The sequence below is a fragment of the Anomaloglossus baeobatrachus genome, chromosome 10, assembly GCF_048569485.1.
Source record: "Anomaloglossus baeobatrachus isolate aAnoBae1 chromosome 10, aAnoBae1.hap1, whole genome shotgun sequence".
Taxonomy (NCBI): domain Eukaryota; kingdom Metazoa; phylum Chordata; class Amphibia; order Anura; family Aromobatidae; genus Anomaloglossus; species Anomaloglossus baeobatrachus.
In genome coordinates this window covers 32943094-32967622 of record NC_134362.1, presented here as the reverse complement: position 1 = coordinate 32967622, position 24529 = coordinate 32943094, and the positions used below count along the sequence as shown (strand labels likewise).

Here is a 24529-nt window from a genome sequence, read left to right as displayed (position 1 = left end):
TTGCAGCTGACGGGGGCCACTTTGAGCATCAAAGTTAAATGAGCGCCATATGCGTGACCAGCATTCAATGTTTTGGGGGGTCATGGGTTTCATATCATAGCATTTCTGTATGCAAGGTGTTGATGCGTATTGAATTGATGATGCCCTACAATTTTTTAATTCACTTTTTTTCTCTATCTCGTTCCGTTTTCAAGATGAAAATGCTAACTCCGTTGTTTTCCACCAGGTGGCGCTATAGGTGGTTTCATTGCGTAGCGCATGGCTACTTTACTATACCTAGACACCACTTCTACGCCTATAGCTGCCGCCATTCTCAAGTTAATGGTGGTGGTCAGGATATGGGTGGACACACTGTATACTCCTAGTTTGTATGTTACAATCTCGGACCTCACTCCTCTTGGTATCTGTTGAATTGTGTTACTTTGTATTGTCTCATATGGTCTGTAAATGTCCCCTCTGAATTTTAAAGCGCTGCGGAATATGTTGGCGCTATAGAAATAAATATTATTTTAAATAGTTGCAAAATGAATGTAGGGGAAATAAATCCACTTTGAACCCCCCGACTGCTGCATGACCTTCTGCGATGTATATATCTCCTCTAGCTATGGAAGGGGAGCAAGGGACCCTCTCTAACCATTGATTGGGGCATATAATCAGAAACTTACCTACTGTTTAAATCATGTTTTTATGTTGCATGTATGATTTTTAAACATATAGTATGATGATAACTGGGACTATTTTAGCATCATACTTTGTTGTTTTAGAAAAATTACATGCACATTAGCAGCATTAGACAAGCTCAGATCCTACCTTTTATATTGACGCATCTAATAAGCGTGTGCAGTTGTCATTATAATGGGAGGTGAGCTGAGAAATCACCTATTGTGATGGGTGGATCCTGTTATCAGCTCTGTATAGACATTGTAATCCTGTCTGTGATGATAGTGAAGCTGCTGAAAAGTCTTCCGTTAAAAGGTATGATCATAAAACAATACCATTGGCCAAAGGCAGAATTACAAGATTTTTGTATAGGATAATATGATTCTATAATCCAGGGGAGGGAGCGGCTACATGGAGGATGATGATTTCCCAGCCTCGGTGGTTATACTGTGTGTGTATATACATATAATATATATATACATATATACATGTGTATAGCACACTATTGACTAAGCATAGATATAGCCCCCTGCTTATGGTCTCAATCACAGAATGAATCTCTGGGGCTGTAACTTGACTGATCAGAAGGATTGTAATATAAACCATCATGTCCGTCTGCCGGGTGTATTGTATATATGGCGTATATAGTATATATACGGGTGCTGAGTAATATAGTGCAGCATAGTAACATACACGAAGGTCTCCAGCTTGTGTCTGTTCACATGTCACGTAGTGTAGTTTTCAATAACCCATTAAGACTGGTTTTCTGCATTTATCTCTATTCTTATTGCTGTAAATGAAGCAGACTCGCCGCTCAGGATCAGGGAAAGCTGGGTGACAGCTGCTTGGCTGCTATAATAGCATTGGTGTGTTTGATTTTCCTTTGTATTTCTTTACTGTTGTTTAATTCTATCATTTCCCCTGTGCTTTGTACAGAATAAGCCTGTGCCCCCCAGTCCGTCCCATTTTCCATCTAAACTTCCTTTCTGTGAGCCCCCTGTTCCTGACTCATCTGCTCCCTCTTCTCCATCAATCTCTGACTCTACCATGTGCGATTTTCCATCTGATCAGGTACCGCAGTGTGCTGTGCTGTGCTGTGTCTGCGTTCATTACTGACCCCGTGTGCGGTGATACTGACACATCTCATATACTATAAACATTACAGCAGGATAGGCTGCCAGGGAGAACTACTGAGGGAGGCAGCAGGAGGAGGCAAGAGGGCCAGTGACTGCACAGGGGAAAGAGACTGCGCACAGTGACTGCACAGGAGGAGGAGACTGCTCACAGTGACTGCACAGGAGGAAGAGACTGCACACAGTGACTGCACAGGAGGAGGAGATTGCACACAGTGACTGCACAGGAGGAGGAGACTGCACACAGTGACTGCACAGGAGGAAGAGACTGCACACAGTGACTGCACAGGGGAAAGAGACTGCGCACAGTGACTGCACAGGAGGAAGAGACTGCACACAGTGACTGCACAGGAGGAGGAGACTGCTCACAGTGACTGCACAGGAGGAGGAGACTGCTCACAGTGACTGCACAGGAGGAAGAGACTGCACACAGTGACTGCACAGGAGGAGGAGACTGCTCACAGTGACTGCACAGGAGGAAGAGACTGCACACAGTGACTGCACAGGAGGAAGAGACTGCACACAGTGACTGCACAGGAGGAGGAGATTGCACACAGTGACTGCACAGGAGGAGGAGACTGCACACAGTGACTGCACAGGAGGAAGAGACTGCACACAGTGACTGCACAGGGGAAAGAGACTGCGCACAGTGACTGCACAGGAGGAAGAGACTGCACACAGTGACTGCACAGGAGGAGGAGACTGCTCACAGTGACTGCACAGGAGGAAGAGACTGCACACAGTGACTGCACAGGAGGAAGAGACTGCACACAGTGACTGCACAGGAGGAGGAGACTGCTCACAGTGACTGCACAGGAGGAAGAGACTGCACACAGTGACTGCACAGGAGGAAGAGACTGCACACAGTGACTGCACAGGAGGAAGAGACTGCACACAGTGACTGCACAGGAGGAAGAGACTGCACACAGTGACTACACAGGGGGGAGAGACTGCTCACAGTGACTGCACAGGAGGAGGCAAGAGGACCAGTGACTGCACAGGGGAAAGAGACTGCGCACAGTGACTGCACAGGAGGAGGAGACTGCACACAGTGACTGCACAGGAGGAAGAGACTGCACACAGTGACTGCACAGGAGGAGGAGATTGCACACAGTGACTGCACAGGAGGAGGAGACTGCACACAGTGACTGCACAGGAGGAAGAGACTGCACACAGTGACTGCACAGGGGAAAGAGACTGCGCACAGTGACTGCACAGGAGGAGGAGACTGCACACAGTGACTGCACAGGAGGAAGAGACTGCACACAGTGACTGCACAGGAGGAGGAGACTGCACACAGTGACTGCACAGGAGGAGGAGACTGCACACAGTGACTGCACAGGAGGAAGAGACTGCACACAGTGACTGCACAGGAGGAAGAGACTGCACACAGTGACTGCACAGGAGGAGGAGACTGTACACAGTGACTGCACAGGAGGAAGAGACTGCACACAGTGACTGCACAGGAGGAAGAGACTGCACACAGTGACTGCACAGGAGGAAGAGACTGCACACAGTGACTGCAGCAGAGGACGAGACTAGACACAGTGACTACAGCAGAGTAAGAGACTGCACACAGTGACTGCACAGGAGGAGGAGACTGCACACAGTGACTGCACAGGAGGAAGAGACTGCACACAGTGACTGCACAGGAGGAAGAGACTGCACACAGTGACTGCACAGGAGGAAGAGACTGCACACAGTGACTGCACAGGAGGAAGAGACTGCACACAGTGACTGCACAGGAGGAAGAGACTGCACACAGTGACTGCACAGGAGGAAGAGACTGCACACAGTGACTGCAGCAGAGGACGAGACTAGACACAGTGACTACAGCAGAGGAAGAGACTGCACACAGTGACTGCACAGGAGGAGGAGACTGCACACAGTGACTGCACAGGAGGAAGAGACTGCACACAGTGACTGCACAGGAGGAAGAGACTGCACACAGTGACTGCACAGGAGGAAGAGACTGCACACAGTGACTGCAGCAGAGGACGAGACTAGACACAGTGACTACAGCAGAGGAAGAGACTGCACACAGTGACTGCACAGGAGGAAGACACTGCACACATTGACTGCAGCAGAGGAAGAAACTGCACACAGTGACTACAGAGGAGGAAGAGACTGCACACAGTGAGTGCACATGAGGAAGAGACAGCGCACAGTGACTGCACAGGAGGAAAAGACTGCACACAGTGACTGCACATGAAGAAGAGACTGCACACAGTGACTGCACAGGAGGAAAAGACTGCACACAGTGACTGCACAGGAGGAAGAGACTGCACACAGTGACTGCACAGGAGGAAATAACTGCACACAGTGACTGCACAGGAGGAAATAACTGCACACAGTGACTGCACAGGAGGAAGAGACTACACATAGTGACTGCACAGGAGGAAGAGACTGCACATAGTGACTGCACAGGAGGAAGAGACTGCACACACTGACTGCACAGGAGGAAATAACTGCACATGGTGCACAGACAGCAGCGCTGGCCAGCAGATGATTTCCTGGGATGACTGGTGCACATGGATAGAACTGACTTCAGACAACCTCTGAGATCGGGGGCTCAGCTAATCACTTGGGTCCTAGGCACCAAAATCCATTAGTATCCGATCATTGCTGAAGCTTTCGCACAAGACTCAGTCCAGTTTATCATCTTACTCTTCAGACTTTTAATTTAATTATAATATATTGAATATTTCAGCAACCTTCTACAAAATATTGAAAAATTGATACAAAATTATAGAAAGTTTCTGAATTTATCAGTATGCGCCTGGATGACACTTTTCAGTATGAGCCTGGATGACACTTTTCAGTATGAGCCTGGATGACACTTTTCAGTATGCGCCTGGATGACACTTTTCAGTATGCGCCTGGATGACACTTTTCAGTATGCGCCTGGATGACACTTTTCCGTATGCGCCTGGATGACACTTTTCAGTATGCGCCTGGATGACACTTTTCAGTATGCGCCTGGATGACACTTTTCAGTATGCGCCTGGATGACACTTTTCAGTATGAGCCTGGATGACACTTTTCAGTATGCGCCTGGATGACACTTTTCAGTATGCGCCTGGATGACACTTTTCAGTATGAGCCTGGATGACACTTTTCAGTATGCGCCTGGATGACACTTTTCAGTATGCGCCTGGATGACACTTTTCAGTATGCGCCTGGATGACACTTTTCAGTATGCGCCTGGATGACACTTTTCAGTATGAGCCTGGATGACACTTTTCAGTATGAGCCTGGATGACACTTTTCAGTATGCGCCTGGATGACACTTTTCAGTATGCGCCTGGATGACACTTTTCAGTATGCGCCTGGATGACACTTTTCAGTATGCGCCTGGATGACACTTTTCAGTATGCGCCTGGATGACACTTTTCAGTATGCGCCTGGATGACACTTTTCAGTATACGCCTGGATGACACTTTTCAGTATGCGCCTGGATGACACTTTTCAGTATGCGCCTGGATGACACTTTTCAGTATGCGCCTGGATGACACTTTTCAGTATGCGCCTGGATGACACTTTTCAGTATGCGCCTGGATGACACTTTTCAGTATGCGCCTGGATGACACTTTTATTACACTTTTAGTCAGTACTAAATAATATTGAATTGCGTATAATGTGATTTTCTGTTGCTTTTGCATTACACAGATCAGTGCCCCATCCCCCGGCTTATTCCATATTCCATCTAAATGTCCTTGTCCTGATTCTTCATTTTCTGACCCATCTCCTTCATCTTCATCATGTGCTAGTCATCTCATTCCCGGTCTTTCTCAGCCTAAAAAGGTATCGGTGCCTGGAGACTGATGTGTCTGTTAGTGACGTGGAATGCTGATACAGAGGAGTTGTGCCGTTTGCACCCTGTATAAGAATGATCATTTACAGCAGCCTGCATCCTTCTGTTTTAGGTGGTCTACAGAATACAAGCTGCCATAAAGCAGCGCAATGCCCTATATACTCTACTTCCAAAAAGTTAGGGATATTCGGTTTTCAAGTGAAATTTCCAGATGATCCTAAAATGCCCTTTGACCTTTTCAGATGAACTTAATTTGACCTTTACTAACCTCCTAAATGCTCATGTCCAACTGTTCAATGTCTCGGGATATTTTGCACAACTTGCTGTTCTCTAACAAGGAGCTTAATGGCAAAATTCACAGAAGGTGTTTAAGCCGTAAATCGCTTAGTACATTTTGGGGATCAATTAGAATTGGTGTTATACCATCCTCCTCATTGTGCTGCTAAGATTTTGATATCATGAGACCAAGACAACACCTAACAATTGATCAGCAGTACCGCACCTTTGCGAGGCTTCAAGCAGGATGTTCACAGACGAAAATGGCCATGGAGCTTAGAGCATCATAGAGTGTCACCAGCAGGTTGTATAGAGACACAGAGAGACTATAAGAGGCACAGAAAGACAGAGAAGAGGACGTCATTTGGCCACATCACACACTGATCATTGCTTCATTGTGAACAATGGCCTTCCAAATCGAATGATGAATGCCACACAACTCCAGGCACATTTAAGGGAGGTGAGAGGCCACCAAGTGTCACGTCAAAGGATTCAAAACCATTTACATCGGCGTTGTCTGCAAGCTAAACGACCTGCAAGGTACCTGACCACACCATCAGGCACAGGCGTCATCTACGTATCTGACTGCACCAACAGGCACAGACGTCATCTATATACCTGACCGCACCACCAGGCACAGGCGTCATCTATACTGGATAAAGAACCAATGGCTTCATTGCTATTCACTGATGAAAGTCCATTCGAGATGAACAGAAATTATGGCCTCCATCGATGTTTAAGACGTCAAGGAGAGCGCTATGCAGCAGCCAATGTTGTCTCCAGACGAGCCTTTGGTGGTGGTGGTGTTAGTGTGGCCGGTGTATCTAGTCAGCACAGAACGGCCCTACACTTGGTGAATGGTACAGTGACAGCCCCTACTACTTGAATAACATCAGTAATCCAGTCATTGTGCTTCTACATGAACAGCACCGGCCTAATTTCACCTTCATAGTCAACAATACTCCAGCTCATCAAGGTCACATCATTAGGGAACGGCTGCTGGAGACTGGTGGACATCAAATGGAAAGGACAAATGGAAAGGACGGCACTATCTCCAGACCTGAATCCCATAGAAAACCTATGGGATCAGCTGAGCCTCCGTGTAGAGGCCATAACTCTGTACCCCAGAACCACAATGACCTGAGGACCACCCTTCAGGAAGAGTGAGACACAATGCCTCCGCAACCACTTGTGACCAGCAGGAGGCATTGTTCTCAGCTGTAATTGATGCTCAAGGCCACATGACAAGTTATTGAGACACTGACATTTTTGGGGGCTATACCCAACACTGGTGTTGGCTTTTATTGCAATAAATAATTTGATGAGGAAATCACCATTGCTCCCTCTACTTAAATGCCCTACTGTCATGATAAAATATCACTGTAGCGGGAATTATTTACAAAAAGCCAAATATCCCTAACTTTTGTGAGTCTTGTATAATGGCTCCACACTGGCAGCGACCATCCCATATTGTTTAGGGTACCTTCACACTTAGCGATGCAGCAGCGATCCGACCAGCGATCTGACCTGGTCAGGATCGCTGCTGCATCGCTACATGGTCGCTGGTGAGCTGTCAAACAGGCAGATCTCACCAGCGACCAGTGAACAGCCCCCAGCCAGCAGCGACGTGCAAGCGACGCTGCGCTTGCACGGAGCTGCCGTCTGGAAGCTGCGGAGACTGGTAACTAAGGTAAACATCGGGTATGGTTACCCGATGTTTACATTAGTTACCAGCGCACAGCTGTGTGTGCAGGGAGCAGGGAGCCGCGCACACTGAGCGCTGGCTCCTTGCTCTCCTACCATAGCTACAGTACACATCGGGTTAATTAACCCGATGTGTAATGCAGCTACATGTGCAGAGAGCAGGGAGCCGCGCACACTGCTTAGCGCTGGCTCCTTGCTCTCCTAGCTGCTGTACACATCGGGTTAATTAACCCGATGTGTACAGCAGCTACATGTGCAGAGAGCCGGAGCCGGCAGCACAGGCAGCGTGAGAGCTGCAGATGCTGGTAACTAAGGTAAATATCGAGTAACCACCTTGGTTACCCGATGTTTATCTTGGATACAGCTTACCTCAGCTGTCAGACGCCGGCTCCTGCTCCCTGCTCGCTTCATTTGTCGCTCTCTTGCTGTCACACACAGCGATCTGTGTGTCACAGCAGGAGAGCGGCTTTGAAGAAAACGAACCAGGGCTGTGTGTAACGAGCAGCGATCTCGCAGCAGGGGCCAGATCGCTGCTCAGTGTCACACACAGCGAGATCGCTAATGAGGTCACTGCTGCGTCACAAAAAGCGTGACTCAGCAGCGATCTCGGCAGCGAGCTCGCTGTGTGTGAAGCACCCCTTACTCTTGCATACGAGAGTGTGTAGTGGAAATAGTTCATGTCTTGAAGAATAAGGAAATGTGAATCTAATGTTTATCCTCTGTCCTCTTCTTTTACAATAAGTGTTTCGGGATAACTCAGGATGATCTTTGCATGTCTCCACTTCTATTATTCGGGATGTCAGGGCTCCATGCCGGCTCTGTGACCGCTGCCCGTGATCCCTGGGTGCACGTCCGCTGTAAATCCTTCATTTCACACATCCTCATATTCTCATTTTTCATACACTATAAGGTCTCATTCAGACGTCAGTAATTTTCCTGGCATGGAAAAAAAGCGGTCAAAAATGGACCCATCTTCTTGGCTTATTTGCAGACATATAGTAAAAACACGAACATATGACGACCGCTATAGATTATAATGGGGATGTGTTCAATCATGGATAGAACAAGGAACTGATACGGACGTCTGAATGAGACCTGCAGGCATCAGTTATGGCTTTCACCCAAGAAATGTCCTTTGTTCCTCAACTTTGTTACTTTTTCATGTTCTCAGATCTTAGAACACAGAGTAAGCAATGGCGAATCCAGAATAAAACAAAGGTTATTTTTTCCTGATCCAGCACAGGTGATTCAGGATTGTGCGAGCATTATAAAACTGACCGTGCTGCATGATAATAGGTTTTACACTAATATATAGCATTGATGTATTGCCGTGTGTGGATGTGTGTGTTGTGGATTAACAAACTAGAACTGTATACTTGCTCTTTATGTTCACAAACATGTCCAAAAATATGACTACTATAATACTGCCTTTATGTACAAGAATATAACTACTATAATACTGCCCCTATGTACAAGAATATAACTACTATAATACTGCCCCTATGTACAAGAATATAACTACTATAATACTACCCCTATGTACAAGACTATACCCACTATAATACTGCCCCCTATGTACAAGAATATAACTACTATAATACTGCCCCCTATGTGCAAAAATATAACTACTATAATACTGCCCCCTATGTGCAAAAATATATCTACTATAATACTGCCCCCATGTGCAAGAATATAACTACTATAATACTGCTCCTATGTACAAGAATATAACTACTATGATACTGTCCCCTATGTACAAGAATATAACTACTATGATACTGTCCCCTATGTACAAGAATATAACTACTATAATACTGCCCCTATGTACAAGAATATAACTACTATAATACTGCCCCTATGTACAAGAATATAACTACTATGATACTGTTCCTATGTACAAGAATATAACTACTATAATACTGTCCCTATGTACAAGAATATAACTGCTATAATACTGCCCCTATGTATAAGAATATAGCTACTATAATACTGCTCCTATGTACAAGAATGTAACTACTATAATACTGCTCCTATGTACAAGAATATATCTACTATAATACTGCCCCCTATGTACAAGAATATAACTACTATAATACTGCTCCTTGTGTTCAAGAATATAACTACTATAATACTGCTCCTATGTACAAGAATATAAATACTATAATACTGCCTTTATGTACAAGAATATAACTACTATAATACTGCCCCCTATGTACAAGACTATACCCACTATAATACTGCCCCCTATGTACAAGACTATAACTACTATAATACTGCCACCTATGTACAAGAATATAACTACTATAATACTGCTCCTATGTACAAGAATATAACCACTATAATACTGCCCCTATGTACAAGAATATAACTACTATAATACTGCCATCTATGTACAAGAATATAACTACTATAATACTACCCCTTATGTACAAGAATATAACTACTATAATACTGCTCCTATATACAAAAATATAACTACTATAATACTGCCCCTATGTACAAGAATATAAATATTCTAACACTATAATATTGAACTAAATTGAAGTAAAGCTGCTATATAGCAGTATATGCTCATGTACTATCTGTAGTATATTAGCTTTCTGGTGTAGATATTTCATCTTCTCATTTTCTACACTATATTTTGCTCATACTGCAGAGTTTCTCATTATACTGATACATAGTGACACTAATATCATTGCCTGCTGTGTCTGTATTCGCAATCCATTCTCACGTTTATATACTTGTATCTCACTGTGTAACCAGGAAGCTTTGTCTTCCTGCTATAGACGGATCAGCATCCTGTATTAAAGCAGACATTAAAATCAGCATGGTGAGCACATTGTGTTCCTGTGTGACCCTAGAACGCTGCCGCTGATCACTAGCCTCCACCTTTCCATATCATTATTTAAAGTTTACATTTAGGCCTCAACATATGCCCATCCCTCATAAGAATAAACCTGACCTTAACTATGTGGTAAGGGCTAAATATAAGAGATACTTTTGGTTGAATATTGTTTTTTTAAGACAAAGTCTCTTCTCCCCGACATTGAGCCCCTGGCTCTCTGCCTGATCATTAAACTGAAAGGTCTGTTAGATTTGGCTTTGCTTTTACAGCCTGATACAACAATCATTCTGAGAGTCAGACGATATAACTCAACAGAGAAGAAGTGATCCAAAATGTGGGAAAGTGGCTTTGGCACATGTACTTATGTAGCAGAGAGGACTTAGAGCCCCTCAGAGAGACTTTGACTTTCCCTGTTTTTACATTGATAATGAACATGACCTCTCTGTTGTCAGTGGAAAGGATAGTATTTACTGAAAAAGGGTCAGATGAACTCTTTTAGGATCCATAAAAGTTCATTTAACATTGTAATACAATGGTGGTTCATATGTTGGATAGCATCTATGATCAAATCCCAATAATATGGCCAATATTAATATAATGCCTGGTGGTGAACCCCATAGCGGTCCCCTTTCTTATATGCTTTATTAAAAAATATTGAGTTCATTTTGGTCCCTCTTTTCTAGCAAGAGTAAATCCAATATGTAGTCCACTATGTACATTCATTAAAATAAAGAAAAGGGAATATAAAAGTTCATTTAACATTGTAATACAATGGTTCTTCATATTTTGGATAGCATCTATGATCAAATCCCAATAATATGGCCAATATTAATATAATGCCTGGTGGTGAACCCCATAGCGGTCCCCTTTCTTATATGCTTTATTAAAAAATATTGAGTTCATTTTGGATCCTGTTTTCTACCAAGAGTAAATCCAATATGTAGTCCAGTATGTACATTCATTAAAATAAAGAAAAGGGAACATAAAAGTTCATTTAACATTGTAATACAATGGTTCTTCATATTTTGGATAGCATCTATGATCAAATCCCAATAATATGGCCAATATTAATATAATGCCTGGTGGGAATCCCATAGCGGCCCCCTTTCTTACATACTTTATTAAAAAATATTAAGTTCATTTTGGATCCTCTTTTCTACCAAGAGTAAATCCAAAATGTAGACCAGTATGTGTTAATGTTCTGTAGCACTGATCACATTCATTAAAATAAAGAAAAGGGAATCATGAAGTGCTTCATATGTCTGGCTATTGGCCAATAAAATAAGTGTGATGCTAGTCACTATGTACAGGCAGTGTAGACAGAAGAGTAGTTAGGAAAGCTGGGCTCTGATAACAGGAGGACATGTATGAGAACAAGGAGTAAACAGAGTAGTAGTCAGGTCACAATCCAAGGATCAGAAATCCAGAAGAGCAGAGAGACGTGGTAAGGTAACACTCCAAGGTCAAAAGGCAGGAGGTCACAGCAAAAATAGGGAGCAGGCAAAGAGGAGTCAAATAACAGTCCAGGGTCAGTAAACAAAGATCAGAACACTAGCAGAGACACAAGCAACAGCACAACTGCAGAACCAGAAAAAACGACTGGCAAGGTCCGACTCCTGTGTGAGCATGCTTAGTAAAGAAGCCTGAGCAATTACCAGGAAGGTGGAATACCTGAGTAATCAGCACCAACATGGAATCCTGTGTTGTACCAAGTTTCTAGCTGAGGAAAGCGCAGCAGAGCATCTCCAAAGGCAAGATGCTCTGCACAAAGGAATAGTGTTACTGCCAGATCTGTAACCAGGAAAATGCAGCAGAGGATCTTCTAATCTGCAAGATGCTCTGCACAGAGGAATTGTGACAATAAGCATAATATCTGCTAACAAGGTTCCCCAGACAAACATTTGTTTTGAAGCTGTGGGGCTCAATATGGAAACTGTTTTCAGGTTGCACTTAAATTGTTTACCATGACATGTTTATAAATCAGACTTATGATAAGAATGTATCAAGCCTCAAGATATTGATTGTATACAGTATCTTGGTGCAGCTGCCTTGTTGCAGGGATACAGCTGTTCCCCAGGAGCCACAGCTTCCTCAGTTACATTTAGCATCGCCCAGAAATTCCTGGGATGGCTTTCAAGGAATTCTCATCGTTTACGAACGATGCAGAAATCTGAAATTTGTTCCCACGAACAAATTCCCCAAGGGAAAGTGCTGCAATAGTTTGTATAACAGCTCAACACTTGTCTGAAATAATACAGAGCCGCTGTACATCCCCCAGATGTTACATAACTGCAGTGACCAGTGGCTGTACAAGAACATTTCCCCTGAATCTGTCATTAGATTTCACAATACAGACCACATGTGTTATTAAATAGATCTCTTATGTCTGATGAGGCTGATGTATTTACTGTTAAAGGGAACCATCCAGCAGGATTTTCATATATAACGTAGCCAGTGCTTTACTGGCGCTAGGATGCTATTCAGCATATTAAGTAAGCATATTTTTTGTTCAGAGATTGGATGTTTTATTTCAGAAATATGTGCAAGTAAAGTTCCAGCAATGCACTGATATTTGATTGACAGGTGCAACAGGAAGGGAATATGTGGGTCAAGTCTTGCTATCTTTTTCCGCCCCTGTCTCTCAGTCTGTGCCGGAATTAACATCTATGACCGCAACAAAGAGAAGAGGGCTAGGCAGCAGACAGGGGCGGGAATAGATAGCAAGACCTGACCCACATATTCTTTTCCTGTTGCACCTGTCAATCAAATAGCAGTGCTTTGCTTTAACTTTACTTGCACATATTTCTAAAATAAAACATCCAATCTCTGAACAAGAGCTATGCTTACATTCAGCATCCGAGCGCCAGTATAGCACCGGCTTTACTTTATATATGAAAATCCTACTGGTTGGTTTAAAATTAGCTTGTACAAAGTAGAGCGAAATTTCAACAGCAGTAAGGAGGAAGAACAAGGAGGAGCTGTCAATCAGTGTAAACTGTTACAAGGGACTATACAGCTATTCTGAAATGGATTTTTTCAAAGGAAGTACACCAGCTTCATCAAGTCCAAGGGATACATTTAATAATGTATTGAGGTTTTATTGTGGGATCTAGTGATGGATACGCTTTAAGTAACATATTTTTATCTGGGTGGTAGAGTAATCATAGCTTACGCAGGATTTGTCACCCAACCTTTCAAAACTGTTCATGAGCAAATCTACCTAGCGATGCAATAGTAAAAAGTGTATTGCTTTATAAACATGACAATAAAGCGCCATGGAATAAATGGCGCTATAATAATAAATAGTAATAATAATTATAATTCATAATATTCAATTCAATTTACTAATAATAATTTGTAATTCATGACTAATAAAGCATGTGATAGTTATAATGTCGCCATCATGAAAGATTATCCAAAAGAGATGTAACAAGTATATGGCGGATTGGAGTTTTGGAAAACGTTTTCTGACAAGGTTATCTGCTAGACTTGGAATTTTGTAACTTTTTTTGTACATTTGCCGTGTGCGGTCATTGGCTGTGCAGTCGTCTTGGCTTCTCTGTCCTCTACTCTCCTCTTCTTTTCTCCACTCATATTCCATTTCTACCTCTTGTCGGATAGATGACCGTAGGAAATGTGTCCAGCAGGATAGGTGCGGTAGCGGAAGTCCTGGTCAATCTATACATGAGTGATCACAAATCCAAAATCAGATCTCCAGAGCTGGTAAGCAGCAAAAATCCGCCACCGCCATCCAAGAGTTCACACAGTATCGATCTAAAAGGGGTAATAGTAAAAACAACATAAAGTGTTGATTATTTCTTAGTTTAGTGTAGATTAATTTTAGACATATTTCCATATTGATCTTGATGTTTCATCTTCGCTCCTGTCACATCTAGAACAGGATTTAATCTTTTCACAGTCACTCCCCTGATGGCAGAAATCCTAAAATTAATCGACCTATTGTATGTGGCACTTCTGTCAATTCCCTGGTATATACAAGAGGACAAGATCAAGGTCTATGGGGCAAAAAAGGGCAAAAAAAAGTGGTGGGCACCTCCCACTGTTTACAGCTAAAAGAACTAATTTGCAGGTCATAGTAAGTCACGTATAGGGGGTTTCACTGCTCCAAGATAATTAGAAAGAATATATAAACGGAAAAAGAATCTGTTCAAAACATTAAAGAGGACAACCCACCCGGATTTTCATATATAAACTAATGCCAGTGCTATACTGGCGCTATCATGCTGATTCTATACATACCTTTAGTTGTGAGATCGGATGTATAGTTTCTGAAATACAGGCAAGTAAAGTTTGTGAAATGCACTGTTATTTGATTGATAGCAGCTACAGAATATCTAATAGGTGGGTCGGGTTTTGCTAGTTATTCCCGCCCCTGTCTGCTGCCTGGTCTTCCCTCCTGTCCTTCCTCCTTTCCTCCTCCCCCTTTAATAACAGAGACAGGGGGAGGAAGGACAGGCAGCAGACAAGGGCGGGAATAACTAGCAAAACCCGACCCACCTATTAGATATTCTGTAGCTGCTATCAATCAAATAACAGTGCATTTCATAAACTTTACTTGCTTATATTTCAGAAATTATACATCCGATCTCACAACTAAAGGTATGTATAGAATCAGCATGATAGCGCCAGTTTAGCACTGGTTTTAATTTATATCGGAAAATCTTGGTGGTTGGTCCTGTTTAACACAGAACGAGATATAAGAACTGATTGTCTTAGTTTATGGCAGTTGCTACATATTCTCTTATCAATGGAAACCATGGGTCTGTTCCTTTTAACATGATCTACATACGGCAATAATAAGTGCAGTAAAAGGAATCTAAAATAGTGAATGCAGCTCTGGAGGTGACTGCTGTGTAAGTGCAGCCTTTGTCTCTAGTTTTGCCCCGTTGTGGTTTAGCAGATGAATAACATAACTTTGTGTTACATTCAGAGTTCTCCGGAAGCAGCGGTGACTGAGCTCTTTGATGATTCCTCTTCTTCTCCTACTTCTCCTTCTTCTGTCTCTCCTCTCCACAAGGTAAAAATTCCCCCTTTTGCTCAGGTTTAATTATTTGCTCTGATCTGCTACAGAAGGGCATAATATTTCACCCCCAAAAAAGCTGCATACTTGAAATTAACCAGAGATTATGGATCATGTTAAACCACATACCTACTTATGATTTTCACATTTCCTATGCACCAAAGAGCAGAAAGCACACATATGCTATCCGTGTTGTATCCCTGTGATGTCATTTTTTTTTTTACTGACTGGTTGCCAGAAGAGTTTTTGAGAAACAGACAGCATGCGGACACTTTATAGTATATGGGGCTTTTTACATGTTCTAATTTGCTCATTCAAGTGAACAGGTGCACCAAAAAGCAGAAAGTGCACATAGGCTATCCGTGTTGTATCCCTTTGATGTCATTTTCTAACTGACTAGTTGCCAGGAGAATTTTTGGGAAACCCGCTTCAGTCCTTTTTTAATAGGCAGCATGCGGACCCTTTATAGTATATACATATTCAAATTTGCTTATTCAAGTGAACGAGTGCACCAAAAACTTGAAAACGCAGATATGCTATCCGTGTTGTATCTCTTTGATGTCTTTTTATTTTCACTGACTAGTTGCAAGGAGAATTTCTGGGAAACCTCCATCAGTCTTTTTTCTTTTATGATAAAAATAGCACATGATACATGGATGGTAAAAATGGACTCGGAACAAAAATGGATCAAAATCAGATCCACCTTAGTGATAAAAATTGGTACATTTATTGTGTATGAGAAAAAATTGACATATGAATTAATAGTGGGAAAACTGATACTTTGTGTTGTGCTTAGTGTAAAATTTAAGGTTCTAGAGTAGGACTTCTATCTTTTATAACCCCTTCAGGCTCTCAAATATATGTATTGCAATGGAATAAATTTATCATAACTGTGTAAAGCCCCCATACACATTACACTAATGATGGTCGCACTTGCTGATATCGACGGCTTCAGCCGACACAATAATATGTATGGGAGCATGAGCCAATTAATTACCGAAGGAAATGATAATATGCCGTGTCCAATTTCAGTGTCACGATGTGACTGCAGGATATTGAGGGACAGGTGGCTCCTATACTGTCCCTCAAGCAAGGGACCCTAGGCTATCCTTCACCTTTGGATTACCGCTGAAGGTGGAGATGCTGGAACCCTGTGCCTTACTGTTCATTCCCCATGTTGTCTTTTTGTTGCTGTCTTCCTGCTCTTGCTTTTCTCCTTAGTCTTCCTTGGTTTATTCCTGTGAGTTTGCATTGTTTCTTAATTTGGCTTTACCCCCTGTCTGTCTAAATCTGTGTTTTCATCACACTCCTGCCCCTTCCTTCCTTGGGGGAAGTAACAAATTCGATCTTGTCAGGAGAACAGTAAGGCACGGGGCTCCAGCGTCTCCACCTTCAGGGGTAATCCAGAGGTGGAGGATTGCCTATGGTCTCCTAGCTTGAGGGACAGTATACGAGCCCCCTTACTGTCCCTCACACTAGGGGACCCAATTCTATCCCTTACCTTTGGATTACCTCTGAAGGTAGAGATGCTGGAGCCCCATGCATTACTCTTCTCCTTACCAGATCTAATCTGTTACTTCCCTCAGGGAAGGAAGGGGCAGGAGTATGATGGAAACACAGATGTAGACAGACAGGGAAAAACCAAAACTCAGACACACTGTAAACTCACAGGAATAAACAGTAGTAGACTAAGGAGAAAAGCAAGAGCAGGAAGGCAGCATCAAAAAGACAACAAAAGTTAACACCACAACCACTGACAGAAGTAATGCACAACAACCACCAGTAAGTCTGGATCACAACACCTCACCAGACCAGTATAGAGAACCTATAGTTGGCATTAATGGAATAGTCCAGCCAGTATATGTAGGAGGGAAGCGAACAGGACTGGCACCCGCACAGCATGGGATCAAAGACCAAACGATCAGATGAAGCATTGTTCAGTAGGCAGCCATATAATGTGTATGGGGGCATAAAGTCTAAAACTATTTTTAGCCCATAGAAATCAATAACACTGCAGCCTTCCTACAACTTTTCTTATCTGATTGTGAAACTTTTCCTGCAGTGATTAATCCATTATTTTTCTCCCACAACATCTGACTCTTCCAGTTATCAGTCTGCACCGGCCTCCCCTGACCATTGACAGTTCCCAGTACACAAGTTATTGATTTCCACATTCTTTGTTCTGTTTCAGGGCTCTTTACGGAAGGAATTCCCCCCAAATATCGGAGGCAGCGACACCTGTTACTTCTGCAAGAAGCGCGTGTACGTGGTGGAGCGGCTGAGCGCCGAGGGACACTTCTTCCATAGAGAATGTTTCAAGTGCTCGTTCTGCTCATCGGTTCTCCGTCTGGGAAATTATGTCTTCAACATGGAAGAAGGTAAGAACCCTTCCCTGAAATTTTACTAAAATAATATATTCTAACCATGCTCGAAGGCTAAAGAATCAAGCGCGGAATCTTGATCATTTCCTGCTCTAATTTGTAACAATGTATCACTTTTTAGCTCAAAGATTGGATGGGATTGTAGCAAGCCTCAACTATGAAATTTCAGGATTTGGTGGACTCTGCGGGCACAGTACGAGTTCTCAGCCACCCCTGATTTCTATCACATTCCCGATTGCTGGAGGGTCCAACTGCTGGGACCACCATTGATTGTGAAATTAGGGCTCTGAAGATCCTTGTCTGCATGGGATGGAAATCGAATAAGTTCTCCTCCGTTACATTCATGCTCTATGGGGCTTCCATAGAACATGTGATCAAAGAAGCCTAACAAGCAGATTATTAAAAGTTAACTCTTGCTAATGAGACCCTCAGTCATTGAGAAGTTATTCCCAGCCCTACAAATAAGGGACAAGTTTGAAGCTGGATACAACCCCTCTTAAGGGTATTTTCACTCAGTATTTTTCAGAAAAAATGTTTTTGTTTATTGCAGAAGTATTCCATATTTTCGTGTGAAATCAATTTGGAAAGATTTCCTATGTGTTTTGATGTGTTTTATAGACCGCTGCCATTTTTTTCCCAAATGCAGCATTAGCTAGGTGTGGTGTTTTTGATGTATTTTTTTTCCATAGGCTTCTCTATTCCTAAAAATAAAAAAAATATAAAAATGGAAAAATGATTGTAATACCTCGATTCAGACAATCCCTTTGTCTGTTGTGTTTTTAGGAATAGAGAATTGGAATAAATCTAAAAAATTGATCCGTTGCTTTAAATGGCAGCAGGCGGGCGGTGTTGATTATTATGGAGTCTGTTGGGTTCCGTTATGTAACAAAAAGGAGACAGTTGCACTCTGTAGTGCTAAGATATGTGGAACAATGAATAGGGGAATGCAGACATGCATTACTGCTATGAAAAACATGTAAAAATTTAGATATTTAGCACACAAAAATGGCCAGTTTTATGTGAGCCCAACAGCCAGCGGCAAGGCAACCTGCTTTTGTTGGGTCCCTATCAAATTAATGCCTTCCTTTGGGTTAAAAAATCTACAATTTATGGGTGGACAGGAACCTGCAAATGGAGAATTTAAATAGCCTGAGGCTGAAGAGCAGGAGAGCTCAATGAGAAGGCACAACCCTGCAATCTAAGAAAAAGACTGATGGCACATCCCACATTTCTAATGTGAACAGGTGCAGACTGAACATGAAACATAGTAACAAAAAGGAGACAGTTGCACTCTGCAGTTCTAAGATATGTGGAACAATGAATATGGGAATATACCGTTTCCCCGAAAATAAGACAGTGTCTTATATTAATTTTTGCTTCCAGAGATGCACTAGGTCCCATTTTTAGGGGCTGTCTTATTTTTTCATGAAGAAAAATGAACATTTATTGTTCAACAGAAAAAATGAACATTTATTATATACTGTACAGTAGTGGTCATCACAAACCAGCATAAACAGACAAACTGTGAATCCTATCAAGAATTTCTTGCGACTACCATTATTTCCATGTACAACATGCCCCGGTGTTCTGTTCGGCGGGCATGCTTTCAAACAAAAACTTTGCTAGGTCTCACTTCCCAGGGAGGCCTTATATTTAGCAATTCAGCAACAACTCTACTAGGTCCTATTTCCAGGGAATGTCTTATTTTCAGGGAAACAGGGTAGATATGCATTTCTGCGATGAAAAACATGGAAAAATTGAGATTCTTAGCACAAAAAATGGCCAGTTTTATGTAAGCCCAACAGCCAACAGCAAGGCGACCTTTTTTTTGTTGGGTTTTTGTTACTATGTTTCATGTTCAGTTTTCACTTGTTCACATTAGAAAGGTAGGATGTGCCATCAGTCTTTTTCTTAGATTACATGGTTCTGTTATGTGTTAGCTTTTAGGAAAACAGAATAAGATCTGCATGCTGCTCATATTCTTCCATTGTAAAACTGACACATAATGAACCATAGAAAGACATCATAATAATAAATCGTGCCCCTGTGTGTCCATTTGCATCAGCTATGTTGGCGGCCAACAGGGGGCAAGGGCTTAGTGATGACTAGAACTCTCCTGTATGTAGAGCGAGTGCTGCTGGTAACATTTATATGATGGGAAATCAATTTATGTAAATGTGCTAAGCTTTTAAATTATTCATAATTACAGTCTAAAAATATCATGTCTTTATTTAACAGGTAAATTTTACTGCCAGCCGCACTTCATGCACTCGTTTTCCAACAATAAGCAGCGCAAACGCAGAACGGACTCAAAGAGCCAGGTGAGGACATTTTCTTTTTGCTTTGCAGCCACTAAAACAATAGAAAAGTAACTAAACAAATAAGTGAAAAAAAATGAATGGGTTGATGAGTGAATAAAACACAAATGAATGAATTAGTAATTGACTGCATGAATAATTTGAGAAATGAGCAAATAAATAAAAAGCAAATGAATGAATCAATAATGGCTGAGTGAATGAAAGAATAAATAAATTGGACAATAAGCAAATAATGAAAAAGAATAGTAAATGAATGATGTAATGAATGCATGAATGAAAAATTATTAATTGAGTGAATGAAAGAATAAATTAATTGGGGAATGAGCAAATTAAGGAAAATGAAAAGTAAATGAATGATGTAATGACTGAATGAATGAATGAAAAATGGTTAAGTGAATGAAAGAATAAATGAATTGGAGAATAAGCAAATAATGAAAAAGAATAGTAAATGCATGATGTAATGAATGCATGAATGAAAAATGATTGAGTGAATGAAAGAATAAATTAATTGGGGAATGAGCAAATTAAGGAAAATGAAAGTAAATGAATGATGTAATGACTGCATGAATGAATGAATGAAAAATGGTTAAGTGAATGAAAGAATAAATGAATTGGAGAATAAGCAAATAATGAAAAAGAATAGTAAATGAATGATGTAATGAATGCATGAATGAAAAATGATTGATTGAGTGAATGAAAGAATAAATGAATTGGGGAATGAGCAAATTAAGGAAAATGAAAGTAAATGAATGATGTAATGACTGCATGAATGAATGAATGCATGAATGATAAATGGTGAGTAAATGAAAGAATGAATTGGGGAATGAGCAAATTAATGAAAAAGAAAAGTCAATGAATGAAATATGGTTGAGTAAATGAAAAAATGAATTGGAGAATAAGAAAATTAATGAAAAAGAAAAGTAAATGAATGATGTGAAGAATTATGTGAAGAATGAATTAATCAATGAATGAAAAATGGATAGGTAAATGATTGAATGAAATTATGGATGTAAGGTTTGATTGAATAAATGAATGAACCAGTCGTTGCCCTGTATTGTTCATGACTATTGTACTTGTCCTTACTATGTATACCCTTTTGACATGTAAAGTGCCATGGAATAAATGGTGCAATAATAATAATAATAATAATAATAATAATAATAATAAATAGTAATTGAATTAATTAATACATTAATGATTTGAGGAATGACTAAATTAATAAAAATGTGGACAGGTGAATGTATGAATGACTAAAAAAATAATGGTTGAGAGAAGGGAGGTTTTGGTAAACTTCCGAATTAATAAAAAAAAATAATGGATGGAAGATTTCTTGATTTGGAGAATGGCCAAATGAATAAAATCATGAGTGAAGAAATAATAGGTGAATGAAAAATGGTTGAATAATTAATGGAGGAATATAAGGAATAGTTTGGAAAATAACCGAATGAATGGATAATGGGTGAAAAAATGAACTGAATGATTTGGGGACTGACTAAATAAAGTTGGGTAAGTGATTGAATTATTGTATGTTTTAGGGAATAACTAAAAGAATCACATATTGACAACAGAATGAATGAATGAAGTAAAGATTGCTGTCATGGTGTCTTTTGGGATAGCAAGGGATCGGGGCTCCTAAGCTGTTTCTCAAGTTAGGTGACCCTATGCTATGCCTGATCTCAGAGATACTCCTGATGGTGGAGAGGCCCGAGTCTCCTTCCTGGCTCTGCTCCTGACCAGTCCTGATCTAATTTCCCCTCCCCTGAGAGAGGAACAGTACAGAAGTGTGTTCAAACCACAGATTAAGACAGATAAGGGAAAAAAAAACATTACTCTGTCACACAGCACACACAAAGGTAAAGACAATAAGATATTCAGGAGGAAAAAGAAGAGCAGGAAGGAAGCTACAAAACAACAGGGGTACACTCCACAACCGCACCAAGCAAAAAGCACAACTTTCACCTGAGACCCCACACCTCACAGACCAACATAGAATAAACTATAACTGACATGGGTAGAAGGATTCCACCAGCATAAATAATAGGGGAGCAGATGTAATAAATCTCCCCACAACATGTGATTAAAGGAGCAAGCAGACTGGCAGAGATTAACTCTTGCTAGCCTGCCTATGAATCAGCACACAGCAGGTTGATGCCTGAGTCCGCCTGTGTTGATCCCAGACGCCAGAGAAACCATCAGGTGAAGTGTCAGAATCTGGATCTGAACAGAGTCCAATACTGCCATGACAGTCGGCGACGTTTGTGCAAAACTGCGTGTGACAGTTGCTTTGGGACCCGATGCAGGCAACACTTTCCTGTTTACTTTTCCAAAACAAACATTGTTCTTTGTATCCGACATTCTCATTCCACCGAGCATAATATTTATTGCTAGATCCTTCTCCCGTTCCTCGGCTCCCAGTACACAAAAATGTGTTCTATTTTGGTAAATTGCATTTTTCCAGAATTACTTTTTATGAAGCTAAGAATAGGTTTTATATTTAGTTTTATACTTAATATAATGTTGAAGAATTTAAAATTCCACTCCTATTGCATCCAACACTGCATTCAACATCCTGGAGATGTAAGGACTACACGACTTTGCAGCCTCTGATTGTTCAGCCTGTACAGCTCATGGAGCATTGTTGTCATGAAAACTATGGGGATAGCAGGAATTTGGGGCACTTAAGATGACCCTCAGGCTAGGGGCCCTTTCTATCCCTAATCTGAGGGGTACCCCTAAAGGTGGGGATGCCCGAGTCTCCTTCCTGGCTCTGCTCCTCATTTTATACCTCCTTCCCCCAAGGGGGCAGAGACAGGAGTGTGATTTAACCCAGAGAAATAGACAAACAGGGGAAACCAAAACTCTGTCACACAACACACACACAGAGGTACAAGACAATAAGGGATAAGGAGGTAAACAAGAGCAAGGAGGAAACAACAAGACAACGGGTAACTCCACAATGACACCAAGAACAAAAGAAACTTTCTCCTGCCAGTCTGGGGCACCACACCTCACAGATCAACACAGCATAAACTATAGTGGGCGTGGGTAGAAGATGTCTTCCAACATAAATATGAGAGAAGCAGATGTGATTGGCTTCCATACAACATGTGATCAAAAAAACCTAATGAGCAGGCTAGCAAAGGTTAACTCTTGCTAGCCAACTATGACTGAGCACACAGCAGGTCGATGCCTGAGTCTGCCTGTGTTGATCAGAGACACCAGAGAAACCATTGGATGGAGCAGTAGAATCTGCAATGGGAACAGAGCTTCACACCATCTTGACTGTCGATGAGTTCCGTGCAAAACTCCATGTAACAATTGTCTAGACTGTTGTAGAACGTCATCACACAACGGCTGCAGAGTACGGCCACAATTACTTTAGTTGTTGCCTTGTTTCACTAATGACCATGCCTCTCTCTCAGGATTCAGATAAAACTTGGAAAAAGGAAGAAGCCATAACTGCAGAGATCACGACGGACAGTCCCTATAGCGCTGGCAGCAGTTCGGAGGACAGCTCCCCAGGTATCATGACTTCCTTATTTAGGAAAACGCTAAGCTGGCCTCTAACGGTGACTAGGGACATCCTTGCCATCCCCAGCCGCTTGTCTAACTGGACGCGTGGCGCAGTGCATGACGCCAGACGCCATATCAGGGACAATGAGCAAAACTATTCCTACCTTTATGAGCTGCTGAGCGTGAGTGTTCCATTTCTGTACGTGCTTTACGAAGTACTAACCCTCATGGTCCAAGAAGCAGGACCTTCCCTGCAATTCATAGTTGAGCAAGCACACGACACATTTTGGTACAAACACAGTTAGATGTGACGTCATTTGATGACATCACTAGATGCGGGAAGGTTTTCCCCTTTTGAGTGCTCCGCAAAGTGATGGCCTGTCACACATCGCCCTGATGCTGTCTTTACAAATTGCTAATTGAAGGAATTACTTTAGATTTGCACTTTTTGTACGCAAAAGTCCGATATTTCAGGTTTACAGTTTATACTCATTTTATGCCAATGTATGGCAAATTTTAGGGGTTTTCTATAAGAACCAGCAGAAAAATGTTCCCCCTGTAAATATACATTTCTCACCTTTAATTTCCCCTCCATAGTGGTTCATAATTTACTTGACATAGAACAAATACATCCTAACAATGTGACCAGGGCATAAAAAAAAATCATTTTTACCAAATTCTTTCAGCGTATACTCTGGTACTATTACATATTGTCCTGGTCCATCTCGGCTGCCTAAGTCATTTTTTGTTTTTGCAATTGTGTAAATTTATCTGGAGGTGAAAATATTTAATCTCATAATGGGATATGGAAAAAAGGTGCTTCTTTTAACAACCAGATTGCATT

General features: G+C 41.6%; 1 protein-coding gene across 9 annotated transcripts in view; it reads left to right on the top strand.

The window, feature by feature from the left end:
* The window catches only part of MICAL2 (microtubule associated monooxygenase, calponin and LIM domain containing 2), a 336247-nt gene that overhangs the window by 203043 nt on the left and 108675 nt on the right, over positions 1-24529 (top strand). For 6 of the 9 annotated variants that reach the window (XM_075325683.1, XM_075325688.1, XM_075325685.1 and 3 more), the window contains 8 exons: positions 1597-1731; positions 5463-5597; positions 8759-8830; positions 14054-14155; positions 15384-15470; positions 17665-17851; positions 20093-20175; positions 23595-23694. In XM_075325683.1, coding sequence (XP_075181798.1) covers positions 1597-1731; positions 5463-5597; positions 8759-8830; positions 14054-14155; positions 15384-15470; positions 17665-17851; positions 20093-20175; positions 23595-23694 — 901 coding nt within the window. The remainder of the gene's footprint in view (positions 1-1596; positions 1732-5462; positions 5598-8758; positions 8831-14053; positions 14156-15383; positions 15471-17664; positions 17852-20092; positions 20176-23594; positions 23695-24529) is intronic. The other 3 variants (XM_075325686.1, XM_075325689.1, XM_075325690.1) reach the window with 3 other exon arrangements.